The sequence below is a fragment of the Aulostomus chinensis genome, chromosome 22, assembly GCF_037954235.1.
Source record: "Aulostomus chinensis isolate RoL2024-O1b breed Wild chromosome 22, RoL_Achi_v1.0, whole genome shotgun sequence".
Taxonomy (NCBI): Eukaryota; Metazoa; Chordata; class Actinopteri; order Syngnathiformes; family Aulostomidae; genus Aulostomus; species Aulostomus chinensis.
In genome coordinates, this window is record NC_141341.1 from 6062298 (window position 1) to 6081182 (window position 18885).

The window sequence follows — 18885 nt, forward strand, 5'->3', positions numbered from 1 at the left end:
AAACATGTATTATTATTCTGGAGTAATTTCAGTTTTGCAAATTGGACTTGAAAATCTTAAAGGTGCAGCGATTATGTGTCCTGTATGGAGGTTGGATGAAGTGAAGTAAATAACTAAATACATAAGGTAGCCAATGTGCGTGTTTGCTATCGCTCTCTTTTGAAACGGAAACCAACAACCAACATGAAAAAAATAAAACGTGCACATTGAACTGTAAATGTCCTTTACCTTTTCACAGGTGCTTGAGTTTTCAAGCTACAGACACTCCTTTAGCCTGACATTTTATTCAGTCTATAAAATAAGGCTAATACTGTGTCATTAAAACCAATTGTACAAAGAGCATGAAATATTTTTTCCAGACATCTTACAAAATGTATTTTTTTTCCCTAAAGTTTGAAAAGTACAAACACCTTTTTTACAAAACAGCAAAACTACACAGTATTGCACAATCTTCATTTATCTCCAAAGTATAAAGTTATCAATCTCCGTCTGCAGGACAAAAATAAGAAAGAATAAATTAAGACCTTGTCTTAAGCATATTTCTTTTAAATTACAGCACATAAATAAGAATAATTTCTAGATAATTAAATTAGTCCTTAGTCATCAGCAGTAATTTATATGTAAAACAAAATCTGGGAAAAGAAGATGCTCTTATTCACGTTAACTAATACTTGGAAAAATAAAAGTGCATTTTGATAGTCAAACTGCCCTATACGGCTTATCAAGAAGAAATATTTGTTTTTTTTTAGTTCTGAAACAGAAAATATATGTTATATACACATTTAAAATATATGTGGGTATGAGTTCTTTAAAATGATTCAAATCTGTACACATTTAAAATATGTATTCCTCTTTTGGCAGGATGAACTCATCACAGGCGAACTCGCAGCACATCGACACCTTGTCCCTCCTCATCGACGTGAAACCTTCATCTCTCCATCACATTCCTCACGGGAAACGCTCGTGTAATAATGACTCAATATTCATGGTTAGTGCTCCTGACACCTGAGTCAACTGAGAGGAAGGGGAGGGGGATCAAAAAGTAAAGGAGAGAAAGTAAGGTGTGTGGTGAATCTCCAATCCTCCGTCACTCCATCGACGTCTGACGCGCTAAACTAACAGGAGCTTTCTGCCTTGTTAATTATGTATAAGTGTTCACTGTCCTCTCGTTCTGAGGGATCCTGGGATTTCAATGTGATGAAACACAAAGACACGATGCGTCTTATCTTTCATTTCAGCCCCCGTGGACTCACTTTCAGTGTAAATGTCAGTCTAAGTTACTGCTTCAGGATGAGGGCCATGGAATATTAAAAGAGCACTGATCAGATTGTGCAACTTTTCTGAAACTTGACAGGCTCCAGAGTCAGTAGTCCTTCCGCCCGTATCTGCATTAGCCACAACTTGACCTCGGTTAGGGAGGAGAACCTCTTCTTCTCTACTTCTCAATCAGTCCTGCCTCTTTGATCTTAGTGTAGAAGAACTTCTCCAGTAAGTTGGCACATTTGTAGTACTCGCTCTCCGGAGGATTGTATTCACGGCAGTTGGTGAAGATGCGCTGCATGTCGGCCATGAACAACTTCCTGGTGGTGTAGTACCTGCTCTTCAGGCGCTCGCTCATCGTCTTCAGGTCTGTGTGCAACAAAGGAACGTGCATGAATCAAAGTTTCTATCCTTTGAACTTGTGTTGAATACAGTCAAAGGTTGCATATGTACACTACATCTACCAACTGTGAGGTTCCTTTGATAATAACCAGAGGGCTGATTTCATTTTACAGTTGGCATAGTTTTTGTTGAAAGAGATCTGCACTGAATCTGCCAACAAACAAAACCAAAGTGTAAATGCTTTAAGGAAAGAGACAAATTGGGAGAATGATAATTCTAGACTGGAGGAAATGTGTAATCCTGCTAACAGACAAAAAAAAAACCCCACCAAAAACAACATCATATACTTAGAGACCTTCTTTTCTGATAGTACAATTTGTAGCTGATCCAAATCCAAACCCTGAGCTGGGTTTGGAACTCTAAATTTACATTCCAACATTCATCTATATTCACAAGTTACCGCGGCAACCTTTTACACAGCCTGGAACGTTGCTCCGCTGTAACACCTGTGTATTAACATGCAGTGCTGCACCAAAGTCAAGGACCATGGTGGTGGTGGTGGTACTGTGGACTATTTCTGAAGAACTCAGTGTCAGTTACATACGGTAACCCCTGGGTCGAAGAGTTTGGGTGCAGTCCACTGAGAAAGCTCCTCCGTGCTCTAGCGGCTCACTATACACTGTGGCACTGCTGGCAAATTCAGGCACGAACAAGTGATCTCTTTACGTCCTGCGCTCGGCTCCAGATAAGTGTATTCATGTGCATACACACCCATCGGGAAACGAATGACTTGGTAGTATCCAGGTGCCTCCGTTTTCTTCACGGGTTCCATGAAAGGCCAAGCATTCTGGTGACTCTTGAGACATAAACAGCATATCGTTCAGTGAAGTGTGTGTGCCTGAGGGTGCGTTAGCACATGCAGAGTGTGCTTGAGCTCACTTTCACATGCTGGAGGATGGTCTTCAGGGTGCTGTACAATTGATCTGGGTCCTTCAGTTCCTTCCTGGCAACATAATGTTGCAAATATGGGATAAACAAAGATGAGAAACTGGGATATTCAGGTGAGGAGTCTTAAACTGATACTGCATTTAGCTTGGCAGATCTGCGTCATATGTGACGAATTTTTTGTCGTTTTTGATAAACATCTTGAGTGGGAACATATTTACTTATTGATTAGCCCTCAAGTTAAACTCACGCTTACCCTTTGCCTACCGGCTTCCAGCCCGTTTCACCTGTTGATATGAAAAAAGAAGGGTCTCATGTATGATAAATGCCCAAAAAAAGTATAAATAGGAGAGACGTCAGTTACATACGTATGCCAGGAATGCTCTCGATCGGAATCTGCCGTACTCCTTCTTTAAAGCAGGAAAGGCCCGGATAGACTTTTCTGATCTGAGCCTGCTTCCTCTCTATCAGTTTCTTGATGATCTAAAGGGAGACACATAGGAATGAGTTTAGGGACACAGAGTATTTAACAGATTTGATTTAGATGCAAACGCACGCGCGCGCACACACACACACACACCTCCTTCTGTTTCTTGATGATAACAGAGAACTCTGTGTAAGGGATGCTGGGGTTGAGTTCACAGCCCATTAGTGTGGCACCCTCGTAGTCCTTGATGTAGCCCACATATTTGGCCTTGGGAACCTTGATGTCCTTTGAGAAGCCCTTGAAGAGAGGAAGATGAGGGATCTGCTTTATTTACATTTCCAAAATATAATAAATAATAGCTGGGACTAATTTGGAGTCCCTAGATGATCTGAAATGGATGCTACTGCAAAAAATATAACACTGAATTTTGCACTTCATGAAAAACACAATTTTTTTCAGTAAAATATTCATATAAAATATGGTAAGCACTGAAAAGTAAAATGTAAAGTCAATTACTGATAACTGGTACTGCTTTGGAGTCTCTTGATCCCTTGGAATCAAATGAGAATAGAGAAACTACTGCATTTGTGTGTGGTCTGATTGATACCGAGGTATGGTTGTGACAACCGCCAACCTTAAACTCTTCACAACTATTCAGTCTGTCCGGGTTTGAATGTTAGAGCCAATCAAAATGTGGGATACTGTCTCCATATTAAGGACATGGAATAAAAATGCTGCGCAGTGGTCACCATAGTTACAAGCATGTGTACGTGGTGACAGCCCTGGCATCTTACCTGTTTCTTGAAGTAGCCGATGGCGTACTCATCAGCGTATGTAAGGAAGTTGAGGATTTCATGCTTAATGTGATATTCCTTCAGGTGGTTCATCAAATGGGTTCCGTAACCCTACAAGCATACAACCAAACAATTAATACTGACCAATCAACACACCGCAGTGAGAGGCAGGGGGCGCTCTCACCTTGACCTGTTCATTTGAGGTAACAGCACAGAAGACGATTTCTGTAAAGCCCTGCGAGGGAAACATCCGAAAGCAGATCCCTCCGATCACACGGCCATCCTTGATCAGCGACAGCGTCTTATGCTTCCTGTCAAAACAAACAAACTAGATTTATTTCGTGTGCTTGAATGTGTCCCCACTCCATCCGCGGGTGTGACGCCTCTCACTCACGGATCAAACACCAGCCGTGTGATGTACTCCTTGGGCATCCGGGGCAGCTGATGGGAGAACACATTCTGGAGGCCGACGAGCCACATCAGGATCCTCTTGTTGGGCTTCTGGTTTAAGGAGTTACCGATGACGTGGAATTCGATCACTCCCCTGCGCTCCTCTGAACGTGCAGCCTCATCACGCGCTGAGTGGGCTGACAGCAGGCTGGTCTGTGATGGAGGGAATACGGCCATCGATTTCCGGGAAAAATTGCTTCACTCTGGTCTTTTATCTACTTTCAGCTCATCTTCATCATGTGTAACTCACTATCACCGTTAAGGTTCATGTTTTGAGACGCTGCCAATTAAACAATCTCTGAAAAGCCGGCAATTTACACAGAAGCCCAAAGAGTGGCTGCTTAGAAACTATACACTGTCTCGCCCAAGTGTAACCGGGCAGGTTTCAGAAAACTGCAGATTCGGCGCAATGCAATCAGATGCAAGTTCAAACTTGTCCTGCTGCAAATCTTTGCTGTAAACTGGCCTTCGGAATGACAACGGATTGCTGCTACACACACTCAATGACACACACTCATCGCTGCTTCACATGACTGTAATTACCTCGAAGACAATGTACTTAAAAGTTATGACATGGCGGCATACAGCAACATAAAAACACAATTTTTGCACACTAAGTCCTGAAACATACCGAACATCACACAGATCAAATACAGTAATAAGGACCATAATCGATTTGTAAAAAGCTTACAAATTCAGCTCAATATACAAGTTAAAAACATGAGGAATTAACCAGTTAATCACACTGATTAAAGCACCAGCAAGGAACTCAACATTGCCAGGAGAAATATACTGTAATATTTTTTGGTGCTCTGCTGTGTTTTATTTTTACTGTTGCACTCTGTTCTGCTCATTTTTGCTCAAAATAATACAGAACTCAAAGTACACGTTTTCCTTCCTATTCCTAACTGCAAGATGGCGTCTGCCCTGTCTGGTTACCTCTGGAATGGCGGCAGGGTCGGTGATGGTTGCCATGACTTCATTGATGAGGTCCATGGGGATGTCACCCACAACTCTGGGTCTCTTGTTCTCCTCGTGGGGGAGGGACTCCGAGAGTTTACGCTTCTCACCAACTACAACCAAAACATGGGAGCAAATAAAAATACTTGCAGAGGATGTATTAATATTAGAGTTCTGGACAGTTGAGCAGCCATTGCTCATCAATTTATGCAAGTTATCTTGGTTTCCTCCCTATTATTAATTTTGCACGATTGAAATATTAGTTCTTGGGTGTGCTTAGCTTCTAAGGTAAACATTCACGAAGGGTAGTCATTACCTAAAAGCCTGGCAACAAAGTTCAACAGAGGGCAACATGATTTTCCTGTTACCTCGCAGTTATTACAGGTCTGACTGTAATACCTGAATTTGGTTCAAGTACAGAGGCGGTTTTCCTGGCAGGACTGACACTGCCGCAGCTTGATGGGTCCACTGATGCAGGACTTATGCTGTAGTACAATGGTCTGGCCACCGGGGGCGCACTGATAACTACAGCGTAACAGAAGGTAGAACATCAGAACAACAACAGTAAAGGAGAGAATAATAAAACAAAATGGTTAAACACTTCAGGTTGGAGTGTGTGTGTGTGTGTGTGTGTGTGTGGGCGTGTTTGTGAGTGTGTTACCTGTGTGGATAGGAATCTGCCCCCCTGAGGCTGCTGCCAAGTAGTCTTGGCTCCAGATTGGTGAACTGTGGCTATACACCTCCTCCTCCAGCATCGACAAGAACCTGAGTCAGGGAAAACACAATCCAGTTTAATTCAATAAAATGGTTTGACACTGAAAAGGTGCATGCACGTGCACATGAACTGTCAAATCTCTGCATCGTCGTTTCTTACTTGGGAAAGTGTGTGAGTATAAGTGTGCGTTTCTCAGGTGGCAACTTGTCCTTCTCCTGTCTGGCCTGCTCCAGCAACTGCTTCCTCATCACAGTGAAGACTGAACGAAGCAGAGTGCGGCCAAAGATCTGGGTTGTCTCGTACCGCGGTAGGCTATCACAGAACTGGGGCACGTTGCAGTAGCACAGCCATCTGCAGCGTACACAGCACAGAAGTTTACAGTTGTGCCGTAAACCCATCAACTGCAGGTTTATGTGATTTGTGCTGGTGTTGCTACCTGGTGTAGTTAGCCTTGTATCCAGCGGCGTCATCGTTGGGCACCCGCTGGCGTCTCTGCGACGGCGTCTCCAGCTGCCAGTAGTTGATCTGGTTGAGAAACATCTTAGCCAACTCCACGATGGTTTGCCGCTCTTTAGATGGCAGGTGGCTAAATTTGTACTGGACAAAGTTGTTCACCCCCTATATGGGAAGCACAGGGAGGAAGAATGCAGGGTTCAGTGGAAAAACAAAGTTGCTTTTGTAGTGCAGCGGATACAAACGTAGACGTGCGGTCACCTGTTCGATGCTGGGCTTCTCAAACGGAGGACTTTCCTGTGCTTCTAACATGGGTTTACCCATCTGTAGGATGGATTTCCTCAGCAGCTGACAGATAAACAGGGGGACGAACACTTTATCATCACACAGTATCAAACAAAAGGGAAATTAGAGGGCAGTCAGAGAGTGCAGACACCCTGAAGGCAAACTGTCATGCTCGGGCCTTATTGAAGCGGACGTATCCAGGACTGGACTGTTGCTTTTCCTGAGAGGGAAGTGGAGGTTGAACCTGCTGACATTTGGATTTTGCATGAAGGAGCAGACTAATGCGTGAACTGTGATGCAAATATCCCCTCCTGCGACATTTACGTGGCCCTCGAGAACACACACAGATTATATATCATGTTACTGTACATCACATGAATGCGGTGTCATCTTTATTTTCATGCAAATACACATTTAAGGGAGCAGTGTGTAGGACTAAGAGGGACTTTTTGGCAGAAAACACTCATGACGGGATCACTCACGACAGCCTACACACTGGTGCTTCAACACCAGGTAGAGGCTGTTATATCTTAAACATTTTAGCTGACAAGTCCTGCTAATAAGATAATAAACTCTATGCTTTAATTGTAAAACAGCGTCTTCTTACTTTGAAGAGGGAGAAGTAGACCTGCTTTGTGTCAGCATCCTCCTCTTTGTGAACACAAGTGTAGAGATACTCCACGTCTAAGACGATGCCTAGAAGCCTGTTCATTTCCTCCTCTGACACGTTTTCTAGATGAGTCACATGATCTCCTAGGAGAGAGAGAGAGGGAGCGAGAGAGAGAGACATAATCCCCCATTATCATCATAATGAAACGGATTATAATCCCTCATTGCAGCATACAGACGTACCTAAAGTGTGAGAGCAGCTGCGACAGGGCTCCTGCAGGTTGACGGTGCTGGATTGCTGGTCTGTTCGTGGAGGTGTGGGGGGAGGGTTCTGACTCTTCCAGCCGTTACACTTACAGGCTCCTTCTGCCTGCAAAAAAAATAGTACAAATTTCAAACTATTTTAATTCAATAAAAACTAAAAAAAAAAACTAAACTGCAGCAGTAGTGCTGGGTACCAAAGCATTCCAGCACCAAGCAAATTGCTTTGAGTATTGAAAGCTGTTGTGAAGTACTTGAGTCAATCTTCAACATATCTCAGATTATTTTTTTTTCGTTGTAAAATTGCTTTGCATAGAAAAATGCCAAGTTGTTGAAACTTAAATGTGAAGAGGTAAAACAGACAAGGAGACGTAGGACAACCGAAAGAAATTCGCAGACAAAACTCGTCATTCACTGTAATAAAGAGGACAAACGTTTTATTGATCTTTAGAGGACTTTGTTTCTAAAAACGAATCTTTTTAATTGTAATTTCCGATTCACGACAAACGCCGTAAGTGGAAGTGCCTTTTCATCCTACTCACCACCCGTCCTAAAAACTGAATGTGTTCTGTAAAAATGCAATTACCTTTCAACATTTCAAAGCCAACAGTGGTAGGCAGTAATATACTTAAGTGTATCAGTAAGGATTTTAGAACATTTGTGTCTACACAAGGAGGATTTATTGACCTTTGACTCTCATGCTAATTGAAATTTGTCCTGTGAGAATGTGTGACGTTTCAAACCTTGACTCACTCACTCTGGTTCGCACCACCTTGTTAAACTTACTTGACTACTGTGGGGTGTTTGTGAGGAAAGAGGCCTGTCACTATCAGCTGGGGCCTCTCTACTGCGCATGCGCACTGAAACAACAACAAACTCCGCCCCGCCGGCAGCTGTCACCCTGTCAAAACAAAGACCCCGTCCCTCTCTGCGGATGATACACTGCATAAACCTCGTAAAAAAAAAAAAAAAGAAAAAAGGAAAAAGGAAAAGAAAAAAACAACAACAACAGCAAAAAAAACCCACCCTGTTTACCAGCGAGCGTTGACATAGGAGACAGTGAAATGTCTCATGGAAAGCTCTGCGTGCACGGGCACACACACGCGCAGGGGCTGCAGCTCGCCTGCCCACACGCACGCACACGCAGCTCTTCTCTAGCAGCGGCACCAGCGGCAGCAGCGCCAAGCCAATGTTTACACCAACCCCCCACCTACACTGAAACACTCCCAACTGTATAAAATCATGGGCGGCTTGCAGCTGGAAGGCCCCCCGCTCCTAACTCACGCACTGAGAACCATTTAATCAACTACATTTCTGAGAGCCTGGGCAGGAATTGATCCATGTGTGCAAAATGGGAAAAAAAATGAAGTGCGGCAATGGCTTCCTTTGCTGCGCTTGCATTTTGTAAACTATTGCAACCAAACCCCTTCAGTATAATTTATTTAAAAATACCCCACGAAACCGTTAACAAGTCGCCTTGCAGCAGGTATCACATACTTTGCAGGATGAATACACTCCGAGTTTTTCCAGTTTCTTCGGCCGAGGAGAGGAGCGGAGTTGCGCCTTCTTCGCGGCAATACGTGCGGATCCTCCAGCAGCGCCGGAGCTCTCCGTACCCCCGGCTCCAGGAGCGGCCGGAACCAAACCCGCAGCCCCGATGGCCGGAGAACCTTGTTGGATCCCCGTGCTGTCGGCCATGATTCGCACCGAACTGCGACGGGATCCCCCGGCCGGGAAATATTCGCTCTGCCGTCCGCTCTACTCCACAAGCGGAGGATCAGACATGGCGCTCATAATCATTTTCTATTTGCTACTGTAGGCCCATTTTCCTCCACTAGGGGACTCAGATAGGATAGGCCAATTCCACAATTCAGAGAGGAGAGGTCACGAAATGCAACCGTTTACAGCCAAATTTCAAGGTCAACACAATAGAAAAAGTGGCTTGTAATACGAGTCACCTCTGAAGCCACTGATGCCGGTGAATCAGGCTCATCTCGTGCTTAAAAAGCGAATGCTGGTTCAAATCCCGAGCAGTATTTATGTACGACAAGACTACTACATGAACGAAATGAAGTAAAAAAGACATGGTATTAAGAAATATGCTTTTCCAGAGGGGCGGGTCGAGGGTGAGGACAATAAAATTAATCATTTAGAACAGGCCAGATGTGGTGATAGTTGAGATTAGGGAGCCATGGTATCAGTGCTGAACTGGTACTTGCAGAGGCTGCTCACTTTTTCAAAAGTACCAGTCCCATATTTGTACCAGCCCAGTCTGGCTCATGGTAAGACTAAAAAAACAACAATAATTATGTGTTCGTGTTTATCAGCATGTACAAAATGTGATTATCAAATCACCCTGTTTTTATATATGTATGTATATATCTATGCACCTATATATATATACCTACATACATAGGCTATATATACACACATACACACAAATATACATAAATAACAAACAAATTGTGTGCTCTTTACCAATAAAACACCCACACCTACACATGTGCATACGCACGCACACACACCTGCATAAAATAACAAATGATCAAATTTATTTCTGTATTTATTTGGTCATTACATAACAGTACTGTAAAATGCTTGCATTAAAATGTTTTCAACTGCAATTAAGGTTTGTCTGGCAAAAAAAAAACAAAAACAAAAACAACAACAAAAAAAACCCCCAAAAACAAATACAATTTACATCCCTATGACGTGTTATTTCATTTATTGATGAATCACCATTGAGGGCACATTACGAATCAAACTAATTCTGTCTGTCTCCTCCGGACCGTGTCTCTGGAGCTCCAGAGCTGCTTCCTGGAAGAAGCAGTGGACGAGGCATCACGACCTGACGCCACCGAAGAAAAAATGAGTGAAATGCAAGAAATGATTAAAAAATAGAAACCAGAATGTTTGGATATTAATCTTTTCATTTGAGGAAAAAAAAAAAAAAAAAAAAAAAAGGTACAAGACAGACAACTAAATAAATGCAATTTCATATTTCTTTTTTGTTGTTGTTGTTAATAACACTACATACATTTATAAAGACCACCACTGATTATAATTTAACCATTTGTGTGAAAAAAGAAACGGCAACAAAACCCAGATTGTAGCGTTTTTCTTCTTCTTTTTTTTTTTCCTTCCCTCCTGCTAACTGTACATTGTTTCTGTATGATTATCTAGACAACGCCCTAGCAAGCATTAGTCTTGTCACTGGTAAATCAAAAAGGTAGACTCCACTGCAACACCCTATTTACAGTATATTATTTATATATTTATATTTATATATATATATTTATATTTATATCACACTGGCTGTAATTATGATAAGATATATTCATGAGCATCATTAGTGCAAGGCATGAGTTAAGACCTGTAAAAAGAGTTATTAACCAAATGTACAGTATGTGTGTGTGTACATGTAACAATGTAAAGTGGAAGGTGAAGGATTTATGTGTGTGTGTGTGTGTGTGTGTGTGTGTGTGTGTGTCAGTGTGCACAACATAAGTGAGGGGGATACTGTGGATGTTCTTATGTACAATGAGGGATAAAATCATGGGTACATGTGTGTGTTTATGTGCAACTGTGTGTCCAAATATTAACACACACTAATGGGCACGTGTGAGAGAGTGTGTGTGGATGATACCCGTCACCAGCCTGCTCAGGCCCAGTTTCTACACACGGACACTCAACGGTGTCTAAAGCACTTCCTAATCAAGCGAAGATGACAAATAAAAGGTGATTATGAAGCAACCTCACATATTGCAACGCCCCACTTCCTACCGTCACTCTCATTTACACCCAGGTGCAAACCCAGCAACACAATGGAAAAGTTAGTCTGCACTAAATAAGTCAACCAAAAAGGCAGAAACCAAAGAGACCCCAAGAGAAACCACAAAGTGACGGTTACAACGAGACTGGTGAAAGGACACTGCATTAGGGGACGGGGAGGTGGTGACATCGGTGGGTGCACCTCTGAGACCACTGCGCCTTCTCCTGGAGAAAACTGGGCGGAGCAGAGGGCTTTTGCTGTTCTGCATTGGTCCTTGTTGACAATTCACAGAGTAAATACTGTGAAAGATTGCACAAAGCCACTGGGGACAGCGGGAGGGAGGCCTCAGGGTGGTGGGAGAGGGTTAACACGAGTGCTACTTCAGGTTCAGCGGGGGAGAAGTGGGATATCAGGGAGGAGTCCATGACAAATGCTTTTAAACTTCCAGGTATAAAGGTCCCAGTGACAAGAGAGGCATCAAGTTAAAGGTTCCTCTCTCTCTCTCCCCCAGCCCCCCCTGCCTGTTCTCTCTCTAAGATTTATATGAATGCGCATCTCTTCTCCATTCTCTTTTGTGCTACTGACGATGAATGTTTTCTAGTTTAGGCCATGTTCATATACAGGTATGTGCATCCATCATTTCGACAAAATCATAGCAAACCATTCATAACAAAGTTACAAAAAAAGAAGAGAAAAACAGAAGACCGGTATTAGAAATGCTGTAGTTAAGTCGTAAGCTATCCCAGAAAAGGGAAGTAACCACTTCCTGTAAATAAAACTCATATCTACACACTGGAAAGAGGAGGATGGAGGGCGGGGGCTCTACGGTCACTAGTATCGGTTATCATTAATCTATCAATAATCACTGATAGATGTAACAAGCTGGATGATGGAGGAGAAGAAAGAAAGGTTAGGAGGCTTAAACGGGTAGCAGCAGAACCATGGGGGGGGGGGCAGAGTCATGTGGTGGATCAGCATAATGGCAATGGCAGGGTGGGAGGGGGGCAAGGGGCTTACAACACTTTGCATTAGTAACCATATTTGGGAAATCGGCCGCATTAGTTACTGCTACACGGGTGGGGGAGGGGGGGGGGGTTTCTTCACGTTAGTTACTGCAGCATGGAGCCTTGGCTGGCTGGGCAGCTTCTGTTAGGTCCACTCCTCGGTTCCGCCCACTGCTGGCCCCTGCGGCCTGGGGCTCACTCTTCGGCAATCTCTTTGCTGAGGAGCAGAAACAACATCAAACTGAGGAAACATAAAAATGTTTCATTTGAAAGTTATTAGTCAGGACAGCCTCACTTTAACCGTTCAGCTGATCTGCAAGTACCGCTGCCATAAACCTATTTAGGTACACGTGCGTAGGGGAAACCACATGAGTAAACGTCACCCACCGATAGCCATAAATATCTCATTCACATTCATCGACGTCTTGGCTGATGTCTCCATGAAAAGTAGGCTGTTGTCATCTGCGTAGGACTGGGCATCCTGTCAAACCAACACAAACACCGCACATCTTCAGCTCCTTCTCTCTCACGCACGGACACTCATTCAGCAACAATGGCGGTTATCATACCGCGTACGTTTGCTACTGGGCAGACAATAAAGGTTTTGCTTCAACGTAAAAAAGGAATGTTTTCATCTCTTCAATACTGGTTTAACACTCTAAAGCTGTAGTATTCTGTCAGACAACTATTGGACTGTCAAAATCTCAACTAGGGCTGCATGGTTTGGAAAAAAACGAATATACTTGACTGATGCTGAAACTGCCATATGATTTGTAACATCTAAAGGAATGCTTCACCAGAGTAATTTTCTTTTTCATTGGAAAACGCATTAAAATGCTAATGATGTGACTTTAAGGAGGGTTTATTAAAAACCACAATATTTAATTTAATATGGTATTTTTACACGGATACACTTTGACATACATAGCAGCTTGCAGTCGTGCACCGTGGTGCGATTTGGACGGTATTTTTGGTAAACTGAGCCGCCCCAATTGGCAGAAGATAAAAGATTTATCTCTCCTAATAGCTTTTATGGATCAAGTCATTCAAGATCAGAAGAGCGCCTTGGCTCATCCTTCTTAAGAAAACAGCTAATAACAGACACACTTGGTCTGTGCCAGGAAGGAAATCTATAATATCTGTGAGGACTGACTCACACATGCAGCTCACACGTCGAACGCGTCCGTGACCGTACTCTGGAACGTGTGGGTTTTTATGTTTCAAGTATTGCTGTCAATGTTTTTATGGATTATTTGTGTCTTTGCAGCCATCGTAGCAGCTGCTCAGTGACAAAAATTGAAAATTAGCCAGGAAGGGAAACTGGCACACTTACAGAAATGTCTATTAAAATACACTGTCCTTGTCACTTCAAGCTGTATAAGTGTTCATTAGAAGGAAGAAAGGAGTAAAAACAGATTGACTCATGACATATTTCTTGTTTGGCCTGACCTGAAAGTCGACAGCTCTCTTGCTGGCCAAGTCAGCCTTGTTGCCTGACAGAGCGATGACTATGTTAGGGCTAGCTTGTCTTTGCAGCTCCTTCACCCAGTTCTTTGCCCGTGCGAAGGACTCCTGCAGGTAGAAGAAATCATGTTGTCGCTAGCATCACGCCATCAGTGACTTAATCATGGAGGCATACATCATGTGTAGAATGAACGCATGTAGCAGTGATGACAGCGACAGAAGAACGTGCCTCGTTTGTGATGTCATAGACCACGATGGCAGCCTGTGCTCCTCTGTAATACATGGGTGCCAGACTGTGGTACCGCTCCTGACCTGCAGTGTCCCAGATTTCAAACTTGACTGTTGTGTCATCCAGACACACTGTCTGAGTGAGAAAGGCAGCTGAAGGGAAGGAACAGGGTGAGAGGTGAGTCCGGACCAAAACAGCACACTGGACAGCACCAAGTAGATGAACAGGTCACACATGTATATTCTTCAAGTCTTTTTTTGACAATTATTTATTCGGCGCTTGTTGTGACAGTAGAAAAATGTGCAATGTCAGGAAATAACATCTGTGTTACGATGCAAGCTGACATAGTGACAGACGTGTTTCAAAGCCTCTGAAGATTCTCATTACAAAAACAACCATAAAACCATTGCCTTTGTTACTGCATTACCTTTTTGAGAGAGGTGTCGTCTATTTTATGTATTTAAAGAGAAGGCCGTCTTGTTGTATGTGTTCTACTCGATTTCGTAGACTGTTCTCTGCAGTGGGACGGTGTACATGTACATGAACAGGACGCTGTGTATCTGCAAGATGTGGAGCACTTTGGTTTCAAAAGATACTGAAACAATTTTGCTCACAACTCAAGACTGGAATGAATTTTTCAAATTTTGGTGGAATGAACGAGGTGTTGATGATCCCAAATCCCATTTTCTTATGTCTTTTTTTTTTTCTTTGACAGGATTTTCTATCTCAAACTTCTTCTTTCCTTTTTGTACAGTTCTATTTAATTCTCTTTTCTTTATTGTTATTTATTTTTTGATAGTAGGTTTCCAACGGTATTATTGTTTGCATTACTCTGGATACTTACTGCGATGGGCAACGTGGTTTCTGGGGAATCTCCTACTAAACATGTTTTCTTTCTTATTATCTGTTAAGTATTTATTGAAAATGTGTGTGACTGAAGCCTGTTCATTGATTGGTATGGGATGTTTTGATGCTGAGGGATATCCATGCACAGTTAATTTTGTTGTTTTGTTTTGTTTTTGACTGTTTTCAGACACCAACACAGTCCTATTATCCCAATAATCAGCTCATTGGATCTACAGCCAACTGGAAGTTCAGGAGCCTGGTCCGACGGTCAGAAGCTCACCTCCTATTGTGCTCTCCTGGAATTCATGGAACTGGCCCTTGACGAAGCGAAGCACTAAGCTGGATTTCCCCACAGCGGACTCCCCCAACAGCACCAGCTTAAACTGACAGATCTTGTTCCCTGCATTGGGTCCGTTGGGTCTTGTAGCTCCTCCCCGATTGGCCATGACCTTGTCAGATCGCCCTCTGTCCCGCGTGGTGAGCCTCACTATCAGGACTTTTGCTGTGAGACGAGAGAGAGTGAGATTTTCAGTCCTGCTGATGAGTAATAAACATATACTTAACTCTCAACTGCATCACAGCTTGTTATTAATCTAAAAATATTCAAGGAAAAAAAAACCTTCCTCAAACAAAGTAAGATACAGAAACTGCTGTGTTTTAGATCTTTCAATAACCTGTGTTGTGTTCTGTTTTGAGTCAAATCGGGACTCGCCTGAGCTGAAAATAAGATAAAAAAAAATGTAGTTTCCAGTATGACAAACTTGAGAGAGTGGAACAAAGAGTGGAAACAATAAAAACCTGCTCTCAGTAATATTTGGGTATGAGTAGTCAGTGTGGTTTTCACCGATGAATGTTGAAGATATAGAGCTTGATCTGCTGACACGTGGTATTTATGCAAAAATATTTTTTTTAAAAATACTCTAGACATTAGAATTATGGAAGCTGATTCTGCGTCACTTTAAATGTTTCACACATCCACGTCCCTCCTCAGACTGCCCCCACCCACCCCTCCAAGCACACTGCCCAGTAATTAGCATTTTTAACAATTATGCAGCGGGTGGAGTGAGGCTCAAATGTTTGCTTGTTTTCTTCTAAACAACAAAAAAAGTTATGCTGATGTTGAGTGTTTCTCAACAAGAAGCAGCTGTATATCTCTGAGGTCCAACAAGCAACGTACTTCTTCATCCATAAACTCGCTCCCCGTTTTTAATGTCACACTGCGGCTATTTGTGGGTCAGTGAGAGAATGTTAAACTATTAGCACAACTGGGGTATTGTGTCATATGTGCATTCTTGTGCACATGCTCAAGACAACTAGCTCATGAAGAAAAATGCCCAATTGAGCACACAGCATTTCAAGAATTTAGAGAGGAGAGCGTGGTGATGTGGTCGACAGCGTTCTCTCCTCTCTAAAGTAAAACTGTAAGCTGAATGTTGAACATATAGAGAGCAAATATTCATCAGATCCCCATTCAAACTATCATAATTAGTCATAACACATTATTGACTTTGTAAGTGCATATCTATTAATATACATTATATAATCCTGTAATATGATTGACGATGCCCTCCTTTTTATTTTTTTGCTTTGCTTTCAGTTGGCTCTTGCTTGTTCAGATCACATAAAAACTGCTTATTTAACAATAAATAAATAAATCTGATACATAAAAACCTTCAAATTATTTATTTTCTTTCATTTGCCAGAAGATTTATCCGGCAAACCTGAGGTACAAACCTTCACAAGAGGTTATGTGTAACAAAGGCAAATATCACAACACACCAAAGGTAAAAAGCCAGGAGCACATGGACCACTGCTTTAATGACCCACATCACCGGAGCTTCTCGCGAGGACAAGAACCTCTTTACCGCAACGTGCCACACACACACACACACACACACACACACACACTCCTGCTCCAGCAAGCAGAACAAAGGACAACTTATCATACGAGTATATATACTCTATAATGCAATTACAAACAAATGGTGATCGAGTAAAACACGAGGAACATTTTACATGACAATGTACACACACGCAATGTACACACTGCAATTTAACACTGTAATTTGCAATTCAGTGCTTTTACTTCATTAGAATATTACCAAGTACAAGTTTACATATTTCATGTTTAGCTGCGTAGAGTTGAGAGAACAGATATATTTACCCTCAAAACAACCCTGCAAGGACAAGTGTGTCTCATATCAGTTGAATGGATTTAATCTATAGATTTGTCACTCATTATGGCATTTAATTACAACCTCCTCGTCACACTAACGAAGTAAATTGTATGAAAATGTAATTCTACAGATACAGACATACACAAGCAGCATGAGCTCAAACACTTTCATGTACAATAGCAAGAAAAAAAGGAGTGGGTATGAGAGGGACCGACAACAAGCAACGCAATGCTGACAAAAAATGGTTTCGACTGTCCTCAGTTGACTGTAAACACCGTGTTAGCTGTAGACATGTAGCTTAGGCTATCTGCTGGCATCTTAGATGGATTGCCCTGTTCCAAATTCTGACAGTTGTGTGGTAGCTAGGTAGCTTACTTAGCTTACTTTCTAAAGGCATACATTTACTCCATTACTCACCATTCTGCCTCCTCAATAATCTTTACACCTTCATAAAAGTAAATCCAAATGACACGTATAAGACAAATGAACACAACTTACTACATTACACGGGATTTGTAGTATTTAGCCTGGGTTAATTATTGGGAGTAGCCAGACCCCATCAACTCACAGTAACATTAGCTTAGTAGCATCGTTAGCATCCCACCCACTGACCTGATTCCACCCATTTAGCAGTTAGCTGTCACAAAGTCATCTCTCATCCTTAAATGCTAACCGGACACTTCTACCTGCTTGGTAATGGGACCAAATCGATCCCAAGCAGTCAAACTGGACTCGGCGGGACGTGACAAGGGCCTATAGGTCTGCATTCCCCAAGCTATCAAACATCACGACATTAGCAGCAGTCAGCTAGCGACACAGCTAGCTAGCTAGTCCCCGATGACAACCGAGCAAACGTTTAGCAGCCAGCCAGCTGGAAAACACAACTTGTCGACTCATGTCAGCTACGCTACCTGGGAGCCAGGCGATGTTTGGAACCTATGTACACACGTAACCCGGGACACTTGTGGTGAGGTGCTGCTGGGGAACCAAGAAAATTATTTCAACAATCCCGTCACGTCTCCTCCTTTCTTTCTTCTCGCAACTTCCCCTTAGAACCAAAACACAAACAAGCTCTTCCGTCCCCCGTGCCACGTCACACAGCACGTCTGCCCTCCACAAACGGGCTGATGACCCCTTGCGATATTTAAAAATGACACATAAATATAAATAAGCTCTAATGTGGCAATAATTTGTGCAAGTATGAAACACAATATAATATAAACCAAATACTAAAACAGATCGTGTGACTGCATCTCTATATAAACACGTTTATTTGCTGAAACCGCACAATTTACCAATCGTTAATCTATTGGATTTGCCACAGTTAAGCCTCGTACACATAAAATACTCTCATAAAAGATCCTGCAGGGTCCTTGAAAACCATCATGTCCTAAAGTCCACTGGGACTGTTTATGTTTCTCGAAGACTTCGTGCTGATACAAACTCAGTTGAATGGATGTTAAAGTCCATGTGTGGACCCAGATGGCCTCGTGTCTCGATAACCGCCTGCTCCAGCAAAGACAAGGAGGACAGCAGAAACAATAACAAGGCAGCAGATCAGGGATCAATTTGTGTGGCGAGCTGTTAAGACATTAGTAACTCATTAATAACCAAAGTGCGATTAAATGCTCTTTGTGAGACTGACTGATGCCAGCAAAGTAAGTTTATTTATACATCAATCATTGTCAACTATGCAAGGTTCTTCTTGTTAAGGCCCTTGATACCCTCCAGAAAGAATTAAACCATACATTTGTTAAATACACCATGACAAACAGGCACTTTGTACATCAAGAAGTTTATGCTCAAGCCCCTGCAGCGCCTCTGCATTTAAGCCACTGGAGGCCCACCAGGAAAGGTTCTGTCAGACCTCCACTGTCGCTTATGGCCTGAAC

General features: G+C 42.6%; 2 protein-coding genes across 2 annotated transcripts; both read right to left on the reverse strand.

Annotated features, from left to right (window-relative positions):
* Positions 1-270: 270 nt before the first annotated feature.
* Positions 271-9318, reverse strand: kat2b (K(lysine) acetyltransferase 2B). The gene is made up of 18 exons (XM_086193951.1): positions 8999-9318; positions 7484-7610; positions 7239-7384; positions 6608-6694; positions 6330-6511; positions 6053-6244; positions 5840-5943; positions 5578-5703; positions 5158-5291; positions 4163-4371; positions 3953-4079; positions 3769-3879; positions 3128-3271; positions 2916-3030; positions 2804-2834; positions 2542-2605; positions 2374-2458; positions 271-1629 (listed from the first exon to the last, which is right to left on the reverse strand). The coding sequence occupies exons 1-18, from the start codon at positions 9197-9199 to the stop codon at positions 1436-1438; spliced, it is 2379 nt and encodes a 792-aa protein (XP_086050077.1). The 5' UTR covers positions 9200-9318; the 3' UTR covers positions 271-1435.
* A 1123-nt stretch (positions 9319-10441) lies between these two features.
* rab5aa (RAB5A, member RAS oncogene family, a) lies at positions 10442-18059 on the reverse strand. Its single transcript, XM_086193238.1, has 6 exons — positions 17905-18059; positions 15097-15318; positions 13971-14122; positions 13727-13849; positions 12665-12758; positions 10442-12494 (listed from the first exon to the last, which is right to left on the reverse strand). Exons 2-6 carry the CDS (start codon positions 15260-15262, stop codon positions 12379-12381), a joined length of 651 nt encoding a protein of 216 aa, XP_086049364.1. The 5' UTR covers positions 15263-15318; positions 17905-18059; the 3' UTR covers positions 10442-12378.
* Between the last annotated feature and the right edge of the window lie 826 nt (positions 18060-18885).

Excerpts from the sequence above, each read along its gene's own strand:
- kat2b (XM_086193951.1), bottom strand. The coding sequence starts at position 9,199 with ATGGCCGACAGCACGGGGATCCAACAAGGTTCTCCGGCCATCGGGGCT. Across the intron at positions 4,372-5,157 it reads ACCCTGCCGCCATTCCAGAG|ACCAGCCTGCTGTCAGCCCA; the intron begins GTAACCAGACAG and ends CCTCCATCACAG. Across the intron at positions 2,606-2,803 it reads TGGAAGCCGGTAGGCAAAGG|GAAGGAACTGAAGGACCCAG; the intron begins GTAAGCGTGAGT and ends TTATGTTGCCAG.
- rab5aa (XM_086193238.1), bottom strand. The coding sequence starts at position 15,262 with ATGGCCAATCGGGGAGGAGCTACAAGACCCAACGGACCCAATGCAGGG. Across the intron at positions 13,850-13,970 it reads TCTATGACATCACAAACGAG|GAGTCCTTCGCACGGGCAAA; the intron begins GCACGTTCTTCT and ends TTCTACCTGCAG. Across the intron at positions 12,495-12,664 it reads TGAGATATTTATGGCTATCG|CAAAGAGATTGCCGAAGAGT; the intron begins GTGGGTGACGTT and ends TCTGCTCCTCAG.